This window comes from Protomyctophum parallelum (assembly GCF_964188405.1).
Source record: "Protomyctophum parallelum genome assembly, chromosome: 6".
NCBI lineage: Eukaryota > Metazoa > Chordata > Actinopteri > Myctophiformes > Myctophidae > Protomyctophum > Protomyctophum parallelum.
Window position 1 is genome coordinate 30519652 of NC_139701.1, and position 18173 is coordinate 30537824.

The window sequence follows — 18173 nt, forward strand, 5'->3', positions numbered from 1 at the left end:
CATCACACACTCGGTCCCTTTAGGAACTCATATCTCCTCCATGGTTTGATTCTGAAAAAAAGGATATCTTTGTAGAACAAAGAAGAGGACCCGCACACTGTCGGAGCCAAAAATGTTGCTCTTTTATTAAGTCGACGTTTCTGTCACTAGACCTTCATCAGGACAGACAAGCTTTACATACCTTTCAAATCTATTTTACAATTGAGATAATTCCATGCCCACAAAGTGCACAATTTTGTGCACCAGTTCAGGTGGCCAAGTCATAGACTGTGAGAATTCCTCCGCACACTGCGTATGTGGAAGTGCCGTTCACGCCTGTGCTTTCTGGCCGTCATACGTCACTGACGTTACCTCTGGGTCTTCAACCCAGCTGGGTGGGAGTAGGACTACTGGCCAATCACAATCACTGGCTTTCCTACAAGCAGCTTTTGCAGTTCTCTAGCTCGGTGTTGAAAGTGAAAGTGAGCCCTTTTCTTTTTTTAAGCGGTGCAACCACTTCAAGAAACAGCAATGTACATCCCTATGTATGTATGTCTGTTTAGGGTACCAACAGGTGCAAAAGTGGCGCTGTTGAACTAGAAACAGAGAGAGAGAGAGAGAGTGTAGAGAGGGAAGGAGTGAGGCAGGGGGAGAGAGAATACCACACTTTTGTTGTGAGAGAGAGAGTGTTGTCTGATAATTCCCCCACACGGTAACTCTGTCATTTCTCGACCGTTTTGGACGCGGGGCGGCTCGCCAGAACGGGTCCGGCATCCTGTGGGTCTGGAAGTTCCAGGGACCCCCCGGTGACCCCCACACGGAGTTGCACCACTTAGTTCACACAGGTGTGATTTTGTTTTATCGCATCGAACAAGGGAAAGGTACCCAACACGGCCAAAAGACGGTCATTGGCATTTCATACAACTAAACTGAAACAACAATACTACCACGGACACACTTATTATTATCTTACTCTCTTATTCACGGAGGAAAAAAACAACAACATGGAAGTTGGAACAACACGGAAACAACACGGTCAGTAACACTATATTCACAGAGAAACAACAACAACAACAACATGGCGTTAGCCGCGAGCACGCCACAGACGCACAAGATTCTAGTACAAATACAATGTCCCATAACATGTCCCCAGAGGATAGAGATTCACACTAACAGCACAGTGGGTCTTTTACAGAGAACAGTCTTAACGGTACATAACAGACGTTACAAATATTTGGCTTGAACACTGCCAATAGACTTCCCCTCCTTTTAAAATCAATGCTGACATTGACCTTTTCAGGAAATTCACTTGACTTTTCTTTGTATGAGATTAGAGATTGTCTGTCATGACAAAACAACTCATGTACTGTAGGTGCTACAACTATTCCCCTTAAACTGGTTTGACTAGGAGCAAGCACTTCTTTTTTAGATGATCCATCACGTATCCTCTGTGCAGTACTTACAAAGAGCTTGCGCCAACCCTGTCTGGTTCCATGCCGCTCGCCCTTTCTGAAGGACGTTTTCAAACATCACAACAGACCGAATAGTAAAAGGAAATAAGGATGTTTGACTCTTTAATCTTGACATGTACTCCCAAATGCTCAAGTGTGTCCAGTTGCCTCGCTGCGTCTGGGATGAGAAACAGCAGGCAGTGGCAAGGTCTCTTAGCATGATCATGACAGGCATTCTAATGAGTCGTGTATTCATTGCTAAGGACATGAACAACATACAAACACTGTCTGTCTGACTGTATCTCTCACTTACATAGGCTCCCGAGCAGAGAATCCTGAGACTGCCACAATTATAATTTGCTTCAACAATAAAGACACAATTTGTATTAAAGTAATTTTTATACAGCTTCAGCAACAGACAACAACTATCAGTAACAGGATGTTACAATTACATGCATTAAAGCAATTATGTTTCCTCATAATAGGCCTACATAGCATCAAAGCCATATATTTCTTTCAAGCGACTCTCTCTGGCTTAGTGGCTTATAGATATTTTGTTCAAGCTGTTAATAATTAGGCTACACTTGGTTGGTAAAGTCCAGATAATATGACAATGATTTTGGAATTTATATTTTGCAGTATTTATATTAAATTTCTTATTAGTGTAGCCTACTGTCCAGTGTCCATACAGTATGTTCTCTGAAACAATTAGCCGGGGAGCCACTCACCCAAATTTTCAGAGGACCTATGATGTCATGACATACTTTTTATTTGTGTTTTTTCTATTAGGTTATGGCCATTTTTGTATACCACACCATACACAACCAAAATTTCCAAATTAACATCATGCTTTAACTCTTTTTTCTATAAGTCTATGTGCCTTTGTACTGCCGCCATGTAAAAGCTTCTGACTGAAGGTGTGCTTATTCCAATGATACTAGAGTGTGTGTAACGAGTGTGTGGGAAGGCAGGGGGGCGGGTGTATGGGGTTCAAAATCAAATACATATTAATTTGAGAGTCCTTGACAAGAAAATGTTTGAGAACCATTGATATACAGGTCAGGACTAAGCTATACAGAATGAGGATTACTGATAGGGTTTTCAGGGTTTTCCCATTGTATGTAGAGCAGTATTTAGAAGATGGATATTTAAAGGTTAATTTAGCTTTAAAACACATATTTCACATTTTTGTATGTAACCCAGACCAGACAGTTATAAAGTTGCTTGATTCAATATTGAGATATTTGACATCCTGCCACCCTAATTAAAAGGGTGTGCTGTAAATGTTCCCTTGCAGAATGTTTTCACTGAATGTTTATGCATTATTTGAAATGGACTATTTCATGTCATCTTGAAAGTCTTTTGAGTAGGACTAGTTAATTTGTAAGCTGATTATCGACAATTACAGTGAACACATTCTTGGAAAACCTTTACTGTATATATTTTGTTGACCATCAGGCCCCAGCTGTTCATCAGTCTTTCTTTCGTGCTGCCATTCTCGCTGTTTGTCATATCCACAAACAACCACTTTTTCATTGGGTTTTGATATATCTTTTTGTTAATTGCTGAGCCCTACCATATATTATAGGCTAACCCAGTCCCATGACATATAGTTATACTGTAGGGAACAGCCACATGCTGTAATGTACTGTAGACCAGCGACTGGTAAAACACTGTAAACTGTACTAGTTTGTAATTCCATAACATCAGAGCTTCCCGTCAATCTATCTATATTCAGAGCGTGAGTTGTAAAAGCTTTACATTACATGTCACTGTAAATCATGTCATGTGAAGAAACTGAACAATGTGCTGAAACAGCGGGCATTTTCAGAGGACAAGTCATATACTGTATACCTAGCAAATAAACAAACAAACAAAAAGCTATATATAGCCTAACTAATTAACTATAATGTGCCATTTTAGGACCCGACTCATTTATCATTTTTACATAACATAACAAATCACAAATAATCATATTTTGCAGTTACCCTAGATGTATTTGTCCTCTGTTTCTGCCAGGAAATGATAGTTTACCTGGCAGACTAGGGTGTAACTAACATCTTTAAGTGGGATAGTATAGACTAGAGGATCTAATCAGGTTCAAACATGATTTCCTCAATTAGAGCATCTCTCTGTCTGTACTGTAATGTTTGTCGCCTTCCTGGAAAGATGACCCCATGACACCCTGTTGTTCCCATCTTTTAGGTGCACACATATGGTACATAACAGAGACAAGCGGGGAGGGACACAATCAAACACAGGCACAAACAGGCACAAACAAGCAAACACAAACACACACATTCAGAATCAGAATCAATCATCAATCATCTTTATTGTCACATCACAGTTTTACAAGTAAAAAGATGGGTGAAATTCGTTTTTGTGCATAGTTCCCATCGTGTTATTTTTTCCATTTTAATCCTATCATTTAGTCTATATCATATTTATTTGTAATTATACAAACAATGTGCATAGTTACTATTAATAATATGCACTACAACTGTATGATGGAGGTGAAATGTGCACCCTAAACTATGACGCCATGCAGGAAGGACGTGTGCTTGTGTGATGCATACTAAGTGAAACTACTGTGGATACGAGTAAAATCTGCAGGATGCACGGCCTTCCCTGCATGTGCCTTGACACAAACATTTCCAGTCAGTTCCTCGTTTTCCTTCTCGTTCTCTGTCTCCACCTCCTCCCCACTCTCTCCCAAACACTGTCTGATGTGTTTTATTGCAATGGCCATCCCCTAGTCCCAAATCACACTATAAGAATCACACATACTGTACTATACTGTACGTGTGTAAGCATTATGCATTTTTGTAGAGATGCACACACACACACACACACACACACACACACACACACACACACACACACACACACACACACACACACACACACACACACACACACACACACACACACACACACACTTTATTGTCTCTTTCTTTTCCTCAGGCAGCTGTGCACACAGATCTGTTTTAGCTGATATGAAAAGTCCCAGCAGTTACCCCCCATTTCAATCTCGCTCTCCCCTTGTTGCACTCTGTTTTATTACTGCACATGCACGCACACATGCACACTAGGGCTGGGGCGGTATGGGATTTTTATTACCGCGGTTATTGCCGGCCCCCATACCGCCGGTATGGCGGTTATTGAACCTATCTTCATATAATAGGTCCTCACTAATAGTCATGATAAAATGGCACGTTTCTTTCTACTCGGTCTGTGTCACATAGGAGGCCTAATCTAATTGAATACCCCTGCCATAAAGCATTACACTTGTTTACAAGAGGGTCCACCATTTTCAATTCATCATATCATTTTGTACACTATGCACTTCTATAAAGCCAAAAACAGGAAATCATCATAAAGGAGGTAAAAAGGGGGAAAACGTATACAGTGAGGGGGGAAAGGGGTGGGTGGAGTCAAGGGATTTACATCTTAATGACAGTTGGTAGGGCGTTCCACATTTTTGTGGCATAGGAGTGAAATGAATTTAGGTGGACCCTCTTGTAAACAAGTGTCCACTCACAGTTAACAGTCTTTGTATTGAGTTGTGCTTGAAATGTAGTGTAATTCTGCAAACTGTTAATAAATATTTTAATCAATCAATCAATCAATCAATCAATCAATCCTGCCGAAAGCCGAATCTGGTATGCGTTACATACCGGCGGTATGGCGGTATTGCGGTTATTGCACCCAGCCCTAATGCACACATGCACACACACGCACACACACACACGTCATTGTGTCACTGTGGTGTTCATGTGGGCATGGCCTATGACAGCCCTCAAACTGACCAAGGCGAGGGAGGGCGGGTTGTAAAAGGTCATGCATTCTTGAATCGTAGCGTGCGCTCGGAAACGGCCAAAATGTGCTTGCTCTGTCCCAAATAGATCACGTTCATACGTCTGTGAAATGTTGGTGTAGCAAGTAGTATGATCCACCACTGACCGACAGAAATAACAATATGTAGGCTAATAAAAAAATAAGGTGTAGGCTATTATTATTATTATTATTATTATTATTATTAAAGACTTAGCATCATTAACTAAGTAATAAAGTGCCAAGAGCCAAATAAACACACTGAATGAGCTTGGACACAAATATTTGCTGACAATATAAGATCACTGACAGACAGAATGATAGACAGTTGAACAGACACGCACGCACACTGGGACTGCTACTGTCACATGAGATTTAAGTTCTGACATTAGACACTATTTACAAATGTGAACTGCAAAACAATAAAGAACGTCAGAGTTAAAGTGCAAAATATTAAACAAAAGAAGAAAGTATTGAGACATTAGGTTATTATTTTATAATAAAGTCTTGATTTGGTACTCAAACTATAGACTATGAACTTATGAAGTACTTATTTATTCAAATTTTCCTGCCAGAGTATAGCAGGATATACGATTTTACGTATAGGGTAGGGTCTGTATTTTCTGAATCTTTTAATGCTGACCCTGGAGCTGAGCTCCAAAATGTCCTATACACTAAAATAAAGTCAAATATTAAAGGCAAATAAAGTCTATTCTTCTATTCAAAGAAAGATAACTGAAAGATCACTGAAAACAGACTCATACCTGTATATTTTAAGGGGCTTTTAGAGGGGGCATTCATGCCTAGTGTTTCTGAGTAACAGTACAAGCAGTGCCAACTGCCAAGCATTTCAAGAAGAATTGACATTTAAAGTTGGGGTGTTAAGAAAATATCAATGACACTTGAGTGTTGCAATATTAGGTTTTAATGTAAACACACTCAATGAGCCACTGCCTGGACACAAATATTTGCTAGACACTGACAGTATAAGATCACTGACAGACAGAACGATAGACAGCTGAACAGACCGACAAATGCACGCATGTCATTCTAAACCGATAGGTTAAATAGGTCATTTCTTAACGTAAGGCAGCTTGATTTACAAGTAAGTAAACCGCTTGGACATGACACTAGTATGTGGGGCTTGCTTATAGTTCGCAACGCAAAAGTGTACGGAGGCCTAAATGGATGGATGGATGGATGGATGGATAGATGGATAGATGGATAGATAGATAGAAACACTGTGGCTGTTTCTCACTGGCTGCACCAATAGCTCTGGATTTTCACACAGGCATTGATCATTATATTATGGAGGTCTTAACGAGGCCCTTTTTTCAATTTAACAAATGTAACTCTGTTAATTAGATTTATTAGTCAATTTAAATTTGCCATCGACTTATATGGGAACATGCGAAAACTCACATTCAAGTACTTTTCTCTTAGAAACCGTAGGTTCATAATAATTCTTAAAATGAATGTAATAAATAATCAGTCTGCCTCATGGTGGCACTATAACAGCCCACTTTACATTTTGCCTTATAACTCTTCAACCGTAGCTCATAAAATCAACATTTCTCTTTCCCTGGATTCCTTGGGCCATGACGCATCTCCCCATATAGGCACCCATTTGCATCAGGATAGATTTTCGCTCTTCCACCTACAGATTTTGTCCTCACAAAAATCTGTATACACATTATCTCTGGACCTATCCGATGAAAACACCACAGGCAGAATTTTGATAGTCCGTATCGTTCGGCCGTAATCGGCTTCCAAAGTTAGTGGCCACAAAGTTAGTGGCCACACACTAAAAAAATGCCACAGATCACGAACGGAATGTCCAATCCGCCCCGACTTTTAATCACATGTTGAGGGTGGTTGAATCAACAGAATCAAAACATGATTTTTGAGGTATAAATCCCCTCCTAATTTCTTACACATGATCACAGGGGTGACTTGACATTGAAATTGGCTAGCTAAATCAGTGGGAGGTCCTATATTTCCGAAGGCATCTATGCCTTCGACCCAACCACACTTTGCAATTTCTCTAGAATTGCACCTTTCCTGTAGGCCTACTACTTGCCTGATAGGCAAGTGCCTCTGACACCAGACTGATTACACCTCAAAATACATACAATAATATACAATCAATAATATGATCTATTAAATCGCATTACACTCACTGTACATACTTTGGTGTTCATATATTCAAACAGGTAAGGACTAGTTGTCTAAATTAGTAGCAGATCGACAAGCTCACAATGCATCGCTATGTGACGTGTTGTAAGCTTGTCGACTGGCTATTTCAATGGATATTTAATGTAAGCGAAAACAGAAAAACACTAGCATAGAGCCCTGGCGGATTTCGCTCAGCAACGACTGGGGTTTAAGTGGCTAATCAAACTGCCTTTCTTTTTTCCCTCAACCATTATTACATGCAGATATGATCTATGCATATAACTTCCAATACAGAGGCAATGGAACCCTTCAAAAGAACCTAAATGAGTTTTTCCTTTTGGTACAGCAGGGAGCTCATTCTGACATTAATAGCTGCTGAGATGAGAGGCTGTCCTAAGTGACGTAATGCAGATTGAGACTAGATTGTCTATCTGCGTCAGGGTGGTTTGACGCACAAGCTCTCCCACTCTGATGAATGGGATGAAGATGTCAGTGCTGGTGGATATCTCAAGTCCATTTCCCTCATTAACGCACACAGAGAGGATAATGGGGACACGTCCTTTGCTACGACTTAACAATGATCACACGTGACACCAGTGCTGAGAGCCAAGGGAAGGACCATGTGAGACAGTGCAGGAAGGGAGAGACACAAATACTTGCATTTGGAATATTTTGGTGACGACAAGTTTATTCAACTTCTTCCTTACATGACTTTGTTCTTGTGTTCTCACTTCCTCACTTAATGTAATCCCTGTCTTTCCTTCTCTCTGCAAATAGGTAAAGTTTGAGGTTCATTCAAGGCTAGCTGTGTTAACTGGGTTGACCTATCTCAGTGGTGTGTGTGTGTGTGTGTGTGTGTGTGTGTGTGTGTGTGTGTGTGTGTGTGTGTGTGTGTGTGTGTGTGTGTGTGTGTGTGTGTGTGTGTGTGTGTGTGTGTGTGTGTGTGTGTGTGTGTGTGTGTGTGTGAGTGTGTGTGTGTGTCACTGCCTTTCAGAGCTGTGGATAAGATGCCAGCTACAGTGAAAAGACAGACAATGCAGTCTATTATTCGGCCAGGTTACAAAGATGAAAGAACTGCAGTGTTGAACTGCTTACATGACAACCTTCAAGCAGCAAAATCTGAGAGTTAAATTAAAGAGAGTTGACCACTTGAAGTCTTGAACCCCAACATCCATGTTTTGGGGAACATTAGCCACAAGCTCACAGTGTTACAAGTTCGCAACACAAGCATTGTAGCATTTTTGGTGAAGAGATTTGGTGTAGAGTAGATGGTGTAGAGTAGATGCCAATGCCGTCCAAGTAGAAAGCCAACTCAGGTAGAGTTTACTAAGTCTAGAGGGTTTAAGTATTTAAATTAAAACATTTCAATCTCACTGATCCTGTTTAGATAGGCTGGTTAACTAAATGGCTGAATTGGATATTATGGGGAGGGGGATTATGAATAAGTGAGCGGTCATGAATACAATCTGATGAATGCCTGCTTTTGTGTGCCAAACAGACCTGCTTGTCGGGCAGCAGGCACCGTCAAACTGAACTGCTGAATCTCTGGGCGCACGAAGGGTTTTTCTAATGAGCACACAGAACAAAGGCATGGATTACACTTATCATCAATGCCAACACAACCACGCGTGGTCATCTGGGGGCTTTAAGGAAGGGGTCAAGATTACTGAGGTATAGTCAGAGTTAAGCAGTTGAAAACTGAGATTTAAGTTTTGACGTTAGACACCATTTACACATGTGTACAAAACAAATAATACAGAAACTGGAGTTAAATTGCAAAATATTAAACAAATTAAATAAAAATATTTTATTCTGACGTGGTCAGATGGGAGGGCCACGTGCATTTTCAGAGCGTGTTATTTTAATAATTCATGAAAGGATGGTGTTCTGAACTTCTGATCTGGATCAGTATACTTAAAGTTCCTATTTATCACTCATTTTTCAAGATTTTTAAGAAAACTTATTTTTTTTCCTAAATCATTTGGGGGCCCACAATAGCAGCGGCCCACAGGTTGAGAACCACTGCGCTAAGCTATTCCTGGACAGGAAACACAGGAGGCACTAAGCCAGATCAATAGCCAGGGGGCTCACTCTGATGTATATTACTACACATCGGCATCCACTTCCTGTCTGCTCAATGACAAGCAGAGGAAGACATCCAGCATCAGTGATCATGTGGCTTTGATTTCTCTTGTCTTTGAAATGGAAGAATAGAATAGAATAGAATGGAAGAATAGCACATATACTGTAAGTGTACTGTAGCAGAGTAGACCTGATCTCCATTGGTCAGTGGGAAATCTCCAATTTGTGTGAGCGGGAGATGTTGGATTTACATGAATGCAGCATGTCAATAACATCGAATAACAGACTTCAACAGAGAAGATATATATAGTACACAAATGGAGGAGAAATTAAAAACAATGGACACAACACACAACAAACACAAATATTATAAATGGTAAAATGCTAATTATAACAAAGAAATGCATTGCATGGATGTGAATTAATGTATTGTGAATTAATCCAAGCTTAAAGGGCCACTTCACCCCTTTTGCAACCAGAGCATATTTTAATGATGTTTTGGACACAAGGAACACTTTCTTGGGGTGTGTAATATGTTTTTTTTAATATATATTTTAGTTGTGAAGCCATGTTCATGGGGTCATGAACATGGTCTAACTCCCTTCCTGGACTACAAAGGCACACCTCCATGCAGCCTCCTCCCTCTCCACAAGGAGGGGAAGTGCACTAAAGCATTATGTGCATTGTAGGAATTCAGCAATCCAGTCAAACCCTAGTCAAACACACAGACTTCATTATGTTTTTGGCCCTAGGGTGCAAATTTCAATTTGTGTTACTGTCTACTACAAATACTAATAACATTGAGTGACTGCAGTTTCTTCCAGCGGTGAAATGTCCCTTTAAGGTTTTCATTTCACAATAACATAATTTTAACCAAGCTAACTAACCCTGACCAACTGAATTTTATTCAAGAGAATTATCAGCATATATATAATTCTCCATATTACGGCTGCTTTTCAAAAGGGATGTGCACTGACTTAACGTAAACACTAAACAGGCCTTGACTTTCCTGCCTCAGTCAACAAGGATCAGAAGAGGCCCAGGCCGTAGCGTAACGGTCTGGGCACCGGACTGGTAATCCAGTCGCAGTGTGCCGCGGGTTCGACTCCTGGACCCGACACGGCCTTTACTGCATGTCATCCCCCCATCTCTCTCCCGTTTCCTGTCAGCCTACTGTCTGTCCCTTCAAAAATCAATAAAAGGCGTAAGCCGCAAAAAATATCTTTAAAAAAAGGATCAGAAGAGAGACAATCACTGGAAAGACAATCACTGGAAATAGTTCACATGTAAATAGTTGTACGAGAGCAAAGGTGACGTGTCTGACAGCCAATTTGTTCAACCGTCCTGTGCAACGCTCTGGGACTCTCAGAGCTCTGAGTGAACGGAGAATGTCAGAGAAACAAGAAACACTGTGCAATGTTCATGTTTGCCTGTCTAATTTGTACTTTGCTGTACCCCTGTATCGTTCACAGAAAAGAAGAGATTTTCAAGTGAATACAAAAAACTCTGTTATTTTAGGTCGTATGGTAAATTATATAGGACTAAAGACAATGATGTAAGCATGTCCACTGTCCACTATTACTTTAGAAATATTGTTGTTTCTGCCCATACCAGTGTTGGGGACATGACTTTATTTTTAATGTGTACTAGTGTCTAATCTCCATCCCCCACAATATCGATCAATGTATTTGGTCAAGGATATAGTGATATTAGATTTTTCCATATCGCCCAGCCCAGAGGCAGTACTGTACAGTAGGCCTACATTAAAATAAAACATGTGGAAAAAGAAAGTGACAAAACTTTGCCTGTAATTGCTAGAGTGGTGGGCTTTCATCATCTGTCAACATTGACTATACCTGTATGTATAAATGCAGTAGCTGGAACAGAATGTTCTCCTAGGACCCCTACTCTTTCTGTCTCCTTCAGTGTCTTAAACAGACTGCTGCAGCAAGTTTCTGTCTTTAAACAAACAAGTAAAAACAGTCTGATTGAGAACAGAAGAGAAGGGGAAAAATGTCTCAAGGGGGAAAGTGATAGTGTGGGACCAAACTTATGAGAATTTCCCTTGTCTTCACAACAAGCAAGACAACTGACTGAAAGAAAGAGGATAGAATGAACCAAATCAAGGAGAGAGTCTGAGAGGACAGGTCCTCATAGTAGCTCATCATCATTCATCAGTAACAACAGGCTCTACAGTAACAGTATGTAAATGTGTATCAGCTGGAACAGAAAGTACTGTATTATTTCATGCAGAGATGTAGGTTACACTCTCATGGTCCTTCAGGATAGAGTGAGGCTAATGCGGACAGATTTTGTTTCCTACTCTATATGCATATACATACTGTATCCTCGAAGCAAGTCCAACTCCTGCTGACTAAAATGGAATATACTTACTGAATGTAAGAAGAAGCTAAGTTAAAGCACTGTACTGTACTGTACTGTACTGTACTGTACTGTACTGTACTGTACTGTACTGTACTGTACTGTACTGTACTGTACTGTACTGTACTGTACTGTACTGATACACCTGAAATCATCATATATACAGTTAATATGGATGTGTGTGTTAGGCTGCACAACAGCACAACAGTGACACTTGGTTTTGAAAACCAACCAAATGCAAGTGCGTCTCTCTTTTAGTTGGAACAAAATGTGCTGCTTCCTATGAGACTTGACTGAGGTAAACACAGTGTAATCAGCCAGATATTGCATATGGGTAATGGAGAGTTGTTGTTCTCCTTCTTCGAGACAAACATAACAACGATTAAAAAAACCAATACTAAATGGGATAGCACTAGAGGAAATTAGTTAAAACAAAAGAGAGTGAAGAAGTCTGATGGGAAACATCATGGATGGAGTTGTAGCAGCAGTGGTGGACAATGTTTGCACATATTTCACTCATACTGGGCTGGCTACTGATGCTTAAGTACACTAGTCACTACAATTACAATACCTATGCACAGTAATGAGCGGGGGAAATGTCTGTCTAGTGGTTTACATATGAGTTATATGAGTAATAAAAGTATAATCTTTAAAACAATTGACATTAATTGAATGAAAACCACCACAAATGAAAAATTACAAATACTCAAGGTTCAAGGTGCATGGTCTAAAACAAAATGAAGAACCATAAGTCCATAATAATTATCCATAATTTATAATTATGGATAAAGGGGTCAGGAGTCAGGACAGATGGGACTTTTGGGGGAGGGGTCAAAATAAATTATGGAACTCTTCTAATAATAATAAATCAACACGCAGTTGCTTTGCTTTGCAGTTGCGTTGCTTACTTCATTATTGTACCTGGTGCTAAATTGTTATAATGTGATGCTGACATAATACAGGCTAAGTTTCTTGTTTAGATGGTTTACCCACAGTGTGTGAAGTGAATTGACCTAGATATGGAGCACTCGTAGTGCTGAATGTTCTGTAGATGGAAAATAGACAGAGCCCCAGCTGTGTTGTTTTCTCACAAGTGTGTGAATTGGATATGAAATGTCTGTAATAAAACAGCAACACCCTGCCACTGTTAAATGCATATATACAGGTGAAACAATGGTACTTAAACACACTGACATGTTTGTTTTGACGTGTTGATTTTAGCCTATACATTCAGAACTTGTTATTCTTCGCCAGAAAGTAAAGAGGGAATGATGATGGACTACATACTGGCTGAGACGAGAAGCATTCCTCACCATGGTCATTGCACTTCTCTTAGCTTTGCTTAGCAACTATAAAATTAAATCCCAACCTAGTGAGGATAAAGGACAGGGTGACTGAATGCATATCGTTTCCCCAAGCAATGCAATATCAGTTGCCAGCAGGAAAAGGCTTGGTATTGACCCTAGCTATAACCACAGAGAAAGACATTCTAAAGACATTGACAGGGTTTCTTCTACATGCAGTAGTTTGCTTCCATCCCATATCGAGCACAAGGCAGCAGAGCAGACCTGTATCAGTACTAGCAGCAGTTTCCCTCTGCTCAGGGTGCAGTAAGCTCTGGGGTATGGCATTACCATTCCCTGCTTACAATGTGTGATAATCTTCATGGTTTATAAAGTCTATTAAATTCCAGAGGGCATGAATGAGGATTCATAATTCCATTGGCTAGAAAAGAGACGGTCAATATGATTAAAGTCTCTAAAAGAAAAACCCTTGGGAATCTGGGACAAGCACATTGGAAGTCGGGACCGGGGGAGTGATGCATGGCTTTCAATTCCCCAACTGTATCATCAAGGACATTTGCAAATGATCTCTTTGTAATGGCTCTAGGGTAATTATACATGGGAGGTCCAACCATGTATGTTCAACTATAAAAATGCCATTTCAGGCATGGGCAGTGTGCCCATATCCTAGCCCTAGCCATGTACATTTTGTTGTTAGGTTGATGGGTTGATATTTTTTTGTCATCTCTCTTATACAATTCTGTCTCACATACTGTACTGTATCGTGTTTGACCCTTCCAGGTAACATTAACACGAAAGGGAACGCCCAACAATGGGGAAGGCATTAAGAGTATTGGAAATATGTTACAATCTGACAACTATCTTATTACCGGCAGCAAGGTCACCCTGCGCATAGACAATTTTCCTGTATTGCTAATGCAGGTCTGGAATGGGATATGAATGGGAGGAAAGGAAATATATATATAACATGCAAGAGAGAGAGAGAGAGAGAGAGAGAGAGAGAGAGAGAGAATAATGTATAGCTGAGGGGTGATTTCACCCAACACCGAGAGGCACAGACAGATAGCCATTAGGTTCAAAGTCATTAGACACCACACACACTTATGTCAATATATCATTGCTGCAGCATATTCATCACCCCTTCATCTATGAGGTAAGTTCATTGGCTCTGTGTGCAACTGCTGCTGGGGAGAAGAGGCCCTTCAGTTTGAAAACTTAGCCAGTCACCACTCAAACCTTACCTACCTTGCTGCATGGCTTTACACTGTGCTGTATTTATTTTAAACCAACCTGCTGTCTGACTAAATCTGTCTGAAGTAATGCAGACAGAGGAATTCTACTCACTCAGAAAGGAGAGAGGGGCACTCAGTCCTGACAGGTCCCTGCTTAATACATTTCACTCATGCATTTTGCACAATGTAAAGTGCCTTTTTTAATACCATGAATCATAGAAACCTGGTCTAACATGTTTAAAAATAAAAATAAGTCCAGAGTGGCTAAAGAAAGAGCTAGCTTTAGACAGTTTCATATTTGCTCCATCTTGTGGAACTCAAAAGAGTTCTGTTTAACTACAGTATCTAATGTATCAGATCATTTAAAAACACCAACCACACTGCAGGGCTGTGCCAGATACCATCTTACTTTTACACTCTCAGGGTTAAACACTGAGGATTTTGGGTGACCCGGTAGCCAAGTAGTACCACATGGGCTCTAATACCTGACAGTGAGTCACCGGTTCGACTCCCGGCCGGCCGGATACAATTTGCTTCATGTCACTCCCCTACTCTGTCCCTGTGTTTCCTGTCTCTCTCCACTGTCACTGAAAGATATTTTCTATGGACAAGCACATACAGCATTTGCAATGCACAACTAGGCTACATCAGCAGCAGCAGGTCCAATGTAATTACATAGCAAAAACTTCAGAGTTCATTTAACTGACAGATCCAAGTACATTCTCAGGATTTTAGATTAGTGTGCCAATCTTCCACATGCTCCAAGAATGTAACTGGACACTGACTTCTGAAGGGCTTATGTCACAGCAGCCTTTTACTGACACACTGACATGATTGATCACTGCATGTGACTAAAAGAAGAAGTTACTAACAGTACACTACAGTGACGCTGTTGTTGATGCTCAACTCAACTCATGTTAGTGGAACACAGCATAATCACACACACACACACACACACACACACACACACACACACACACACACACACACACACACACACACACACACACACACACACACACACACACGGCCTGGTTCAGAACTACAACACAGTATTGTATCAGCACTAACCTCAGAGAGTTGCAGACCTTTACATTGCTCGTTCCAATTATGTCTGCTTAATTAATCTTTGAAATGAAGAAGAACTAATGTCGAAGATGGCTGAGAGGATCAAAGTCATACTGTGAAGGGATTAGGAAAATATGGTGGGAGCCTGCAGATGATCAAACATCCAAGCCAATCCTTCCAGACTGGAACTAAAATCTCAGCAAGAAAATGCACCCTGCCTTGCTGTCTGACTGACACTAACACATGTGAGGACAGTTATATGATATAATCCCAGTGAATTCCTCATGACCAACCCATACTGTATCCTGATCCATGGAAAGAAATTAAGAATGATGAAGATGCAGAAAATGCAGAACAGGCTCAGATGGTACAATTCACTTTTTGTCAACGTGCAGTTTAATGTTTTTGCAATGTGTAGACAATGTAGGCTTTTGTCTTAGTGACTGCATGATCCTGTGCAGGACACAGTTGATTTATGTTTATTTTTCATTATTGATCTGTAAAACATGTGCTTTCTCATTCCCTCACTTCTGCAATATAGGGTTTCATCAAACAAACTTTGGCTACATGCTTAAGCCCATTGTGGTATAACTGTTATTACATAATATAGACTAACAATATATGATGCTTGCTTTGCTCCAGCAGCATTCTTAGATTACTTTCACCTGCTCTGGATTCTGGAATCGAGCCCTCATCCCCCGGCAACCCACTGCTCAGCCTCATATACTGTAGTACTGCATCACTCTGCAGCACAACTCGTGGGGATCAGAGGCTGGCTTTGCGGCCCCACACATGGGAAAACAATCCTATATGGCAGGCAGTTGCATGAGGCGCTGCTCAGACATACTCCCTCAACTAATATTATAACGTGGGATATTCCAAAAATAACATGCAATTAAAATTACAAAGAGGTCGCTATGATATCGCTAGACTAGAGCCAATTCAAATCAGCTATATGAAGCAGCGTGTCCGTTCTTTTAAGGGGGGAGCGCATCAAAAGCTTGAATGGCCTTAAAACCTCCGTCACTGAAAAGGACAATACATGCACCTGCCATCCAGTGACATATGGCTATTCAAATTTGAGTTTAATGTTTTTAACAGTGGAGGTAGCCTGGCCAAGGTCTGCCAATTAGTTTAAGTCAAGGCTACCCAGTTAGGCTAGACAACGGACGGTAAATGAAATCCCTGGATGACATCATTAAATATAGCCTAGTGTGTCAAAAAAGCTGTTCGGGAGACAAAAGGACGGTGCGGGGAGCGGGTGTGAGGCGTGCATCACATTCACCTGCAGCCTTGTGTATGTTGCTGAGTCGCTCTCAGCAGTCTCCGGCGTTTATATCGGCCATCGGAAAGGCAGACTCACCTAATACACCGTTGCCGCCGGACGACGTTTGTTGCCCCGGAGCAGCAGCGCCCATCTCGGGCTTTTCTCCCTCGCCCTGCGGACGGTGTCTGTGCCGAGAGGAGCTCTCGGCGCCGTCGGCGATACTTGCGGCACTGGCCGCCGCGGCTGCCACCCCCGTGTCGGGCATGCTGCTCTCTTTCAGCGGGGAGCGACGACGACGGATGATATTCTCCGGTAAATTCTGGAGCGGTATCGCATCTCAGGAAGGCAAAGCATTGGATCGAGCACTGTCCGGCGCGGGTCTGATTCAAGGGTTAAATGAGTGTGAAAGTGAAGTGAAGGTTGTTGTGGCGGCTCTCATCCTGGTTTGAAGCAGGATGCGCGACGCGAGCAGATTGATAGCACCCCGTTGGATCTCACTATAGAGGAGGGACAAAGACGGGGGGGGGGGGGGGGGGGACTGGCCGAACTGCATACATACACGGACGTAGGCTCCGAACGCACGCACGCACGCACGCGCACACATACACACACACACACACACACACACACACACACACACACACACGTGCGCGCGCGCACACACTTTCGCGCACTAATCCACACATGTGGCTAAAACCAGAAAGGGAGAGGTGAAGGGGAGAGAGGCGTTCATCCTCTTCCTCGTCATCTACTTGACCTCTGGCAGCTGTCAGAGTTCAATGGTTGCCATTATAGTCCATAACCATAATTTGAATATTCTAGGCAACAGCATAAACCCCAGCATTGGCTCTGGTAGCACCTACACTGACTAGATGAAAAGGAGACTGGTTGCATCTAGGCATATTGTAGTTATAAATACATGTTATAGCATATGCCTACAATAAACATTCACATACCTCAATGTTCAACAGCAGAATATAAAACTCTTGTCTGGAAGGTGCAGTATTGTAGGTTGCTTATAGCTCCTCAGTGACTCTGTGAGAATGAAAATGCACTGTCCTCTCCTGGAAGATTAAATAGATTATGATTTATTTATCAATGCAAAAATATCTTCATAGATTAATCTTTTAGTGAGTCTCTCGAGGTCTGGGGTCTATTAGGCTAATCTGTCTTCTCTCTTGTCCTTTGGACACGCTACAGTATAAAAAGCCTGATTTATGATTTATTCCAGCTACAAAAAATAACATTTTCTACTGAAAAAAGTGTTGATGCATGCTCAAAGAGCCACGTTTCTTATTCTTTGATACATACACTGCACATTGTGTTAAATCGTGAATTGTCAGTAACTTTGTGGGAAGTCCACCGTTTTGCATAATAGTCTTGACTTTTATTCAACTGA

The 18173-nt window shown here is 41.2% G+C and overlaps 1 protein-coding gene across 4 annotated transcripts in view; it reads right to left on the reverse strand.

Annotated features, from left to right (window-relative positions):
- ano8b (anoctamin 8b) overlaps window positions 1–17194 on the reverse strand; it is a 42948-nt gene extending 25754 nt beyond the window's left edge. For 3 of the 4 annotated variants that reach the window (XM_083767108.1, XM_083767107.1, XM_083767106.1), the window contains exon 1: window positions 16871–17194. In XM_083767108.1, the coding sequence (XP_083623234.1) occupies window positions 16871–17039 (169 nt within the window). In that variant the 5' untranslated portion in view covers window positions 17040–17194. Of the gene's footprint in view, window positions 1–16792 lie in introns of all 4 variants that reach the window. The other variant, XM_083767109.1, reaches the window with a different exon arrangement.
- Window positions 17195–18173: the final 979 nt, after the last annotated feature.